The 9950-nt window shown below is 35.3% G+C and overlaps 1 protein-coding gene across 4 annotated transcripts; it reads left to right on the top strand.

Annotated features, from left to right (window-relative positions):
• The first annotated feature begins 738 nt into the window (after positions 1 to 738).
• LOC127127043 (uncharacterized) lies at positions 739 to 9696 on the top strand. Of its 4 annotated transcripts, none has more exons than XM_051056126.1 (10): positions 739 to 1719; positions 1831 to 1929; positions 2041 to 2243; positions 2437 to 2630; positions 2830 to 2935; positions 4905 to 5197; positions 6274 to 6687; positions 6841 to 6919; positions 7136 to 8659; positions 9383 to 9696. In XM_051056126.1, the coding sequence occupies exons 1-10, from the start codon at positions 1658 to 1660 to the stop codon at positions 9529 to 9531; spliced, it is 3123 nt and encodes a 1040-aa protein (XP_050912083.1). In that variant the 5' UTR covers positions 739 to 1657; the 3' UTR covers positions 9532 to 9696. The 4 variants fall into 4 exon arrangements, with proteins under 4 accessions (XP_050912083.1, XP_050912081.1, XP_050912082.1 ...); XM_051056124.1 differs by having other exon boundaries at positions 6841 to 6925; XM_051056125.1 differs by having other exon boundaries at positions 6838 to 6919.
• Positions 9697 to 9950: the final 254 nt, after the last annotated feature.

Here is a 9950-nt window from a genome sequence, read left to right as displayed (position 1 = left end):
TTTGTTGTTAAAATATTTTTTTTAATTAGACAATATTATGAAGCAATTATTAATAAGTAAAATTTTAAAAATAATTTTAAATTTTTTTAAAATAAATATTATGAGTAATGAAAATTTTGTATATTTTATATTAATATTAAAATTTAGAATAATAAAAATATTCTCTTTTTTCCTTTCTATATCTCACGGGTCCTTATGATTATTTAATATAATTGAGTTTATTTAATAATTATTTATAATTAAATAAATTATTTCAAATTTATAATTATATCTAAATACATTTTATTATAATTTTATATAAATATCCCATTAACATTAATATAAATTAGTTATAATTTAAATAAAATTATTTTACTTATCAAATAAAGTATTTTATTTATGTTAAATTAAATATTTTTTGTCCAAATTATATAATATTATGCTATTTGTGCGAACTCTCTCATCTCTTACTAGTTTGATAAAATAAAAGTGATTATCTTGTATATATCCAAAAGATTTTTCAATCATGCCTGAAATTTACTCTTTAAAAATAAACAAACAAAATAACTTACATTCGAAATTATTATTTGAATTGGATTATTGAGACTCCTTAAAAAGTTTTTATGAAGTGTCATAATATTTCAGATTTCATAGAAAAACAAGATTTTAAATAAATTCTAATTACTGAAAAAAATTCTAATTATTATCTAACTAATAATTAGGTTAAAACCATAGGTTGTTTGCTAGTTGCTCTAGATAATAGAAAAATAGATAATAATAATAACTCCGTAATAGCAACATTCTCTCTCTACATTCTCTCTCTTCAAATCTCTTCTCCTCTCGCTCACTCCCTCTTCCTCAATCGCGATCCATTTCTGCAAAATCACCCCCAAAATATCAATTTCACGCTATTCCATTCATAGATATTGTACCTAACCTTCGATCCGCATGCCTAATCTTTAGAAATTCCAAACCCTAGTTCTTTCCCCCCTTTTTTATTGCACAAACCCTCGATAATTGTTGTCCCTTAGTTTTCCTCGGAGCTAAATTTCATGGGTATTCCACAATTTTTTTGAATTGAATCTGTATCTCCCGTGAATCCGTGTTCTGGATTTTGCTCAAGGGGAAGGGGTAATGATTTGTATATACCAATCTTTACGTTTCTTTCGGGAATTTCATTGAAGGAGAGAGTAGTTTTTTCAACTTTTTTCTGGGGTGATATTGCTCGATTTTCGCAAAAGAGGAAGCTTGAGAGGGTTTTGGATGACGAGTCTCGTTGATTGAGCTGGATCAGTGAGTGGGATTGTTTGTGTGCATTGGTTCTAGGTTTTGGTTTTTTTTGATAGCTTTGAAGATTTTCGTATAAGGTTTTTTAGAAATAAATGATGAAAAAGCAGGGATTGTTGGCCTTATGGTTGAGCTAGAAAAATAATACTAATATTTTGGGTTTTTTTAATCTGTGTACTGTGCTGTATCTTGTATCTGGTGTTGGAGCAGAAATATTTAGTCAAATATAGTTTTCTCAAGGAGAGTGTTGAACCTATGTTATGAGTTCTATGATTGATGATGGCTAGTGCTCTTTGTGTGTTGTAATAATACTCTGCATTGTTCATCCGTTGAAAATATTTGACATTGGTTATCAACTCTGTTAGCATAAGTATTGTGTGGAGGCAACAAAATGAGCTTAGAAAACGAAGATAAGAACTTGTTGGATCTGCCAACTGATAATGGATTGCAAAAGTAATCTTCTATCTTCTATGATTAGCTTATTGTATAATATTTATTTTTTATGATGTTGATAATTTAAAATGTGATGCATGTCATAATACCTATTTGTTGAGGTTTGCTCAGGAAGTTGAAAATTTCATACACAAGAGAGTTTTTGTTATCGGTTAGTGGATTGGATGTATGCAAAGAGTTTCCAAGTGGGTTTGATCAATCACTTTTAAGGTATATATTAATCTATATTGCCGGAGTGCTAACATTTTCCTTTTAACCATCTTTTATACATATATTTAAGCTCTATCTCTTATGTGTCTTGCTTTTCTGCATGGAAAACAGTGAATTTGAAGATGCTTCACTGGATCGACATAGAAGTACTGGTGCTCTACCAACACATAGTTTCAGACGCAATGAGTACAGTTCATCCCCTCCAACCAGAGGGGATATGAATAACTTTTCGCGGGCAACTCATGGAAAATGGGATTCTCGCTCTTCTGGACGTTCAGACAAAGACAGTGATTCTCAATCAGAATGGGATTCAGGTTTTTACACTTGATCTACAAAAATACTTCATTTCTTTTTAATTTTTAAAATACAAGAATTCTAAATGCCTCTACAAGTGACAAACATTTGGATAAATATGGAATTATTCTGTGCCTGTCATTTTTATGGATGTTGGAGTAGAAGTTTTACGTAAGTTGAGTTTTATGTTGCTATTTCATTGTCAATATACAGATTCTGGAAAACGTATTGGCAACCAGTCTCGTAGATCTTTGCAAGGTCCTGAGCACGATGGACTTCTAGGTAGTGGCTCTTTTCCAAGACCTGCTGGGTATGCACCTGGGTTGTCTGCTCCTAAATTTCGAGCTAATGACAATTACCAGCCAAATCGGTCTAATGAGCCCTATCACCCTCCTCGTCCTTATAAGGTTATCTCACTTATCTGAAGTTATATACTTCTCAGACAGATGTATATTAGCCAAAGTGTAGTATTGATTACTTCAAAAAATTCTCTAATCTCAATCATGTATGTTTTTTATTTGATGTATTGAAGCTATGGACAGTGTTGAGATATTAAGCAATTAACTCTTGAGTCTGTTATAATTTGTTAATTTTGATACTTGCTAGGCACCCCACTCTCGTAGAGAAACTAACGACTCTTTCAATGATGAAACTTTTGGCTCTTTGGAGTGTACAAGTGAGGACAGGGCAGAAGAGGAGAAAAAGAGAAGAGGTATATGTTATTTTATTGAAGATATTGTCTAATTGTTTGAATGATGTCTTGAAATATATAGAAAATGCACAGAAACTTAGAAGCTGTGCATTTCTTCCCATTTATGGACGAGATTTTCTCTCGTTTCTTAAGCTGTACATGCTCTATTTTAAGAAGGCTAATCATGTCAAAATGCATGTCGTACTCCGCAGTACATCGTCGTCGGCACTACACAGCACATAAAACCTGTTAGAAAACCTCCACAAAGTTTGATGGGGCCTGAGACAATGTTGCTGTAGCCCTATTTAGGGTGATTGCATGACCCTAAAACACCCCCTTCAAATTGATTAGCTTGATTTCACATATATTTGCCTATGAGAAACTGATGACTGGCAAGGCCGAGAGGCATGTACTTGTTTTAGAAATTGACAAATTGAAGGGTTGATGGATGGAAAAGAGATAACATGATTGGCAAAAGCATCATGTGTAGAATGATGGCTCACTGCACACCTCAATATTTTTTGGCGTCCTCATGAAAATCTGGATCAATAGTGTTTGATGAGCCTTACTATCATCTGAATTGGGAGGTGTCGGATTGAGTAAGTTAGCCCAAGCTTAGCTAATAAACTGCAAATTTAACTAATGCTCCAAACAAATAGTAGACATAGGTGTCAGATTGAGTAAGTAAACCCAAGCTTAGCTAATAAGCTGCAAAGTTAACTAATGCTCCAAACAAATATTAGACATAGCACAATATTTAGAATAGTAAGTTTGACAATGGTTGAGCAAGTCTACATCGTAATGGTTATTTTCTCAGACATGTCTCTCAGCCTCGTCAGTCACCAGTTTCTCATAGGTAAGTTTGTGGACGATTGAGGGAGTTTATATCATAGTGGTTAGTTGTTTTTCTAAATAAAAGACCCAAAATGCATTAGCTGAGTGATTAAGCTCTGTAGTGCATAGAATATCCTAACAACTGAAATATTAAACTCTAGTGCACAGAATATCCTAACTTGCAAAGGAAGCGAATGGTGTTGCATTCAGTTTCAACCCCACAGTTCCCATCTCAAACCAGAAAACATGAACATACACATCATTGTAAGTTTGCAATGAACCCAACAGGACAATGAGGTGAGTGAATCCAACTCTGATAATCTGAAACCTAGCTCTACTGAACTGAATCCAACTGCAATGAGGGAACACAACCTGCCCTTCTTCTTACATTCTAGCAATATCAAAACCCTGTTTTGTCATTTTATCCATTTAGAAATTGTTCTTCTTTTCAAGTGTGTGCTGAGTTGTGAACCAACCTTATGATTTGGGAACATGTTCATCAACTCTGAATAACTGGCTTGGGTAGGTCAGATCATAATAGGCAAGTCTACAGAAATTTTAAATTAGACCTGAATGCTCAGTGCAAAAGTCATCAAACAAACTTAGTAATCGTGAATTGAGAAATTTCCCTGGCTGTTTTCCAGGAGATAATCTGAACCCCTTTGTGCAACAGAAAAGCCACTGATATGATCCCACTAAAATAAACACTGAAATTTTCTGGTGCCATGAGTTTTGCTTCATAATTATTTCAAATATAGAAACTTCACAGACACAATTTAGGGTATTCTTTTCACTTAAATACGACATCTGCTGTAATTCCCAAAGCGGCACGCTCTAATTTGGGAAGGCTGATCAAGGCTTGAAAATAGAAATAGAAAGCCCATTGTCTGTCATACACTAAGTGGAATGCATTGTCTGCCGCTGTACACAACATAAAATCCATTAGAATTTTAAAAGATGCCACAAGGTTTTAAAGGGCTGGGCTGTTTTGCGTAGACAGGCTTGCCTCATGCCCCACCGCTAGATATAATGGTACTTGGTAAACTGTATTTGTTCTCATTATTACTTTAATGTTCTGTTTAACTTTGTAATTAGGGCCATTTGGAAAATCATGTATAATAAATTTAAATTCAATGAATGACAACTTTTTTGCCAGCCTCTTTCGAATTGATGAGAAAAGAGCAAACTGAGAAGCTTAAGATGAACCCAGACAAGAATAAAGTGGATTTTGACCTTTCTTCACTTATTGACGATGATTCGAAAAGGCTAGTTGCTGGAAGCAATGAGTCAATGGAGCCTCCTTTGACTTTAGCAGCTTTAAGCAATGATGAGAAATCTTCTTCCCATTCACATGCTTCAGCAAGACCACTTGTACCCCCTGGTTTTGCAAACACAATATTGGAAAGGAATATGGGTACCAAAATATCCTCCAACACTCATGTAACAGAGGTAACTCGTTGACACTTTTTATCCACCTTGTTTGTGGCCTTTGAATGCCGTCATTTTTAGAATGTTTAGCTCAAAGATCAATTGCCTGAAGTGTTCAGCTCGGATACAATTTGGTATTAATTTTTTAAGTTGTAAATGTTGATTTTGTCTTTTATAAATGTTATGTATCTGGATAGAGATTTCTTTATGTTATTGTTCAGAGTTAGTTTGGAATGTTGGTGTTTTGTGTTGGAGAACTGAGTCCTTAGCATGTCATGTTTTTGGGATGGTAATCATTAATTAATTTTTGTAGTTCAGTTCACAATGAATTCTCTGGGAGCATGAAAGTTTGAAATTTCAAAAGCCTTTGTCATTCCAAAGTGTGTTTATAGAATAATATTTTCAGTGTCTGAAGATAAATCTCAATCATGCAAAGTTCAATAGTTTGAAAGCAAAGGGTAGCTTGATTCCACGGCACTAGTTTTCAAAGTGCTGATAATTTAATGTCAACAATTAAATTATAGTCTCACAGAACAGCTTGTTTTGACTGATGTTTTGCTTCAAATGTTGGGTTACTGTCTAATATCAAAGAGAAAGTTATAAGGGGATTTTTAGGGTTTTATATAGCAACTTCCATATATGAATTAAATGGACATATAGAGATGGTTTATGGTCGTGAACTGTAACTTGACATATTGTTACCAACAATGTAAGGGAGGAAACAATTAGATTGTGATATAGTATTTGATAGTACCCTCTATTTAAATGTTTAGCAATCAAGTTCCAATATCAAATCTCAACATTTAAATTTCGTATGGTAAAAGTTTTCTATTGAGGGTCTTAATCTTAAACTGGATTATGATTTTGGTCTTTATTTTACTTATTGGATGCCAAATCAACATGGAAGATATCATAGGATGCTGGTGCATTATTTCTTGCTTTCATGCTGCTTTTCCCCATATATAGACAGGGAGCCTAGGCATTGAGAACTAAGTTTAAAGTTAGATGAAAAACTTAATGGTTTTTTAGTAACTTTCGCAACGTGCAACTATTCACAGCTCCTGTATGCATTTTTGATGTCTCTGGTTTTTATGCAGGCTGGGAAACCTGAGCCCGGAGATACCCGAGGTAGCCATGTATTCAGTATAAATCCTGAAAATAAAGAAGGAAACTTATCAACCATGCAAGTGGATAACAATCAACAGAATCTTCAAAGGGCAGAGATAAATGTTTCAATCAACAATGAGAAAGAAAATACTTTTAATTTATCATCTTCTGTGGATATCCCCAACATTAAAATTGGAATTAATGATCAACTAAGAAAGAGATCTGCTCTTTCAGAAGCCTTGGAAGCATCAGATGACAATACATTTATTCCACTTAAGGCTGAAGTAAAAGGAAAGGAGGCCATAGGATCAGCTTTCAATCCTGAGAGTTCTGAGTCTATCCTATACAAGCTTTTTGGTAATGCTTCAATGCTAACCAGTGGCATATCTACTAGTATTGTTGAGGTAATTTCTTATACTTGTGACGCCAAGACAGTTTGACAGATATATTTCTAAAAACGATTACTTTATTTATTGGGCTAGATATATTGTGATTTGGATCAGAGTTTTGTTCTGTTTTACTTTACTATGAGTTGACTTTTTATGCTCTTGTAGCAGTCTGATCATAAAGCAGATGAGGCATGGAGTCCACATGCCTTCCAATCTTCGAAGTTTGCTCATTGGTTTGCTGAAGAAGGTATGCGTAAGTGCTTCAAAGTTTTTATGCATTACAGTTGTACTTAGTAAGTGCTTCAAAGTTTTTATGCATTACAGTTGTACTTAGTAAGTGCTTCAAAGTTTTTATGCATTACAGTTGTACTTCGTAAGTGCTTCAAAGTTTTTATACATTACAATTGTACTTTGTAACTTTATGTTAACTTGTTTTCTTCATTACCCACTTACCATAATGCAGAAAAGAAGTCGATGGGTGATTTGACACCTAAGCCAAATGACCTGCTCTCGCTTATTGTTGGCGGTGAAAAGGGTGGGCTACAGGTTTCCAATGTAGAGACAACCCATCATGTTGCACCAAATTTTAGTTTCCAAAATCCTGAACCCGCTGGTGAGGGTATACCAACAAATGTAACACATACCGCTATTAGTAACTCTGAGCTATCTTACAAGAGCGATGTACCTGAGATTTTACCCGCAGTTCTTACATGTGAAGATCTTGAACAGTCAATTCTATCACAAGTTAATGAAAATGGTTCATCATCTCAGCAGCACTTGCAGGACAAAGATTTTGGTGCAAAGGCTGGGCAGTCCAATTCAATTGATGGTCATGCATCCGAGCACCTTCTTTCTTTGTTACAGAAAGGACCCGTACATAAAGATGTGGAGTTATCGTCTGTTACTGACACGGTGGACAACACTGAAAGAGCAAATACTGGGAAATTTCTTGATAATCCAGAGAAAGTAAATGCAGATGCTTCTAATTCATCAAAAACATTGACGCTGGAAACACTTTTTGGATCAGCTTTTATGAAGGAGCTGCAATCAGTTGGAGCACCCCTTTCTGTTCAAAGAAGTTCAATTGGATCTATAGGTGCTGATTTTTCAGAGTCTCAGTTGTTTCCTTTCCCTACCTCAGACAATGTCAATCCTCCTACCGGCGAGCTTACACTGAACAGACATGGAAGTGGTGGTGCCTTTCCTTCAGAAAAAACTCATCAACCCAAATCAAATAGATTGGAAGAGCAGTGGTTAGGTTATGGAGATTCTCATGGAGATGTTAATTCATCGCTACTTCAAAGTGGAATTTCCAAGGCTAGTGGTTTCAATCGATCTCACGATTTTCGTCTCCCTGAAGAAGATAGCTTTTCTGTTGGCGACCCTCTGCAAACCTTTTTATCTGTTGGAAATTCAGCTAAGGTAGATTTGTCTCAAGACACACCTGCTGAGATTACTAGAAAACTGGCAGCTCTAAATTCTGCATTTAGAGACGAACGGCTTATGATGAGAAATCAAGGTCAAGCATACCCTGGTATTCCATATCAAAATCTCAATGCCCACCGACCTTCACAGCTCCAACCCCATCAGTTGAATCACATTGGTCCAATGTTCAATCAACCGGATTCACATTCTCCTCATATTAGTTCTTATATGAAGCATGCGACTTCTGAAGGCATGGTTCATCATGACTCTCCATCCAACCGTCAATTTCCAGGAAATATGCTTCGTCCTCCTTTCCACCAACCAAGCAGTGTTGTAACTGGGTTTGATCCTCCTGCTCACCACCCTCTGTTACAACAGATGCATATGCAAGGGAACCTTCCTCCACCTCATCTCTTACGAGGTTTCCCAAGGGGTGGAGCTATGCCCCCTCATCCCAGTAATCCGATGTCTGGTATTATGCAGGAACCAAACCCAATGCAAGGCTTCCCATTTAGTGGCCAGCAGCATCCTAGTTTAGGGGGTGCTGGAATGCAATTGCAAGGTAAAACATTGTTTGATGTGCATTGCTACTATGTTTGCTTTTTTTATGTTTATTATTATAGCTTCAGAGTCAGAGAGATATTAATCCTGAATTGTTTTTCAATAATTTACTTGTAGAAAAATGTTATTGGGCATGGATTAGTTGGTATATCAATTCTGTTGCAATTCATTTTTGGATACTTGATCCTTCTAAAGTTCATAAGTTTTCAGTGGTTATAGTTTTTTTTTTCATGACAAGGAATTTAGTGGTTGTATTTTATGCTTATTGGGATTGATTGATCTTAGTTTTTTAGATTGAGCATTTATAATCTTTTATTCTTCTAGTTGAAGACGACATGGATTGTGAGTTTGACAACAGGTCATTTGCAATTCTGATTGCGGCTTTATTTTCATAATCACTATGTTGTTTGATATTTTTCTGCTTGCACATGTTTCACTGACCTTGAGGACCAATGGACTATCAAAGCTAGTTCAATCAATCTCGCATTTCCTTTTGCACATTCTCAGAGTTACACAGTTTCATCAAATAATGTATTAATTAGTTATTGCTTTCAGTCATGGGTATGTCATATATTGACCTAGTGCACTAGTGTGGAAATCTAAATTGCCTGACAAACTGTTGTTGATCATATAGGATCATAGAACTGAATATTGATCATCAGTTTTAATCTCTCTCTCTACATGTTCAATTCCTGATAAATATATTTTTTGGTTATTTTATTAGCTCCCGGGGTTGCTGGTGGAAGGAATCATCCAGAGGCACTTCAGAGGCTTTTTGAGATGGAGCTTAGGTCAAACTCAAAGCCAATCCATACTTCAGGGCACAACCAGGGGGGGATTCATGAACTAGACTTGGGGTTTGGGTATAGGTAGTGTATTATCATTGTTGATGTGTATACTAACTAGATTGTATTCTCCAAATGTTGATCTGTAACTCCTGCATGAAAGATCGATTTACTGTGTTGTTTTTCTTTTAGAAGAAATCACTTTGTTGTAATTAATGAATTATCTTCAATTTTCATCTTCATGACATTTCAACTTGCTGCCTTCTTTTTGTCAAACAGACAATCATAATGCTCCCATGATTTGGCTGAGGACATCAATTTTATATAATATACACATAATTACACATGATTGAAGTTGAATGAATTTTTTTAATAGAAGTACGATCAACTGTTTCGGGCTGTGGCATAGACGTGTACTCGTTTGAGTGGTATTCACTACATCTCATGTAGTGATTATATATTTTATGGAAGTGCTGAAAACACCCTCCGCAACATTTGGAGATTGAA

Source organism: Lathyrus oleraceus, chromosome 3 (genome assembly GCF_024323335.1).
Source record: "Lathyrus oleraceus cultivar Zhongwan6 chromosome 3, CAAS_Psat_ZW6_1.0, whole genome shotgun sequence".
Taxonomy (NCBI): domain Eukaryota; kingdom Viridiplantae; phylum Streptophyta; class Magnoliopsida; order Fabales; family Fabaceae; genus Lathyrus; species Lathyrus oleraceus.
The sequence above is the reverse complement of the archived record's forward strand: the minus strand, read 5'-3'. Positions and strand labels throughout refer to the sequence as shown.

Coding starts and splice junctions, on each gene's coding strand:
- LOC127127043 (XM_051056122.1), top strand. CDS start 1,658: ATGAGCTTAGAAAACGAAGATAAGAACTTGTTGGATCTGCCAACTGAT. Junction 1,720..1,830: donor ACTGATAATGGATTGCAAAA/GTAATCTTCTAT, acceptor AGGTTTGCTCAG/GAAGTTGAAAATTTCATACA. Junction 6,926..7,135: donor GTTTGCTGAAGAAGGTATGC/GTAAGTGCTTCA, acceptor ACCATAATGCAG/AAAAGAAGTCGATGGGTGAT.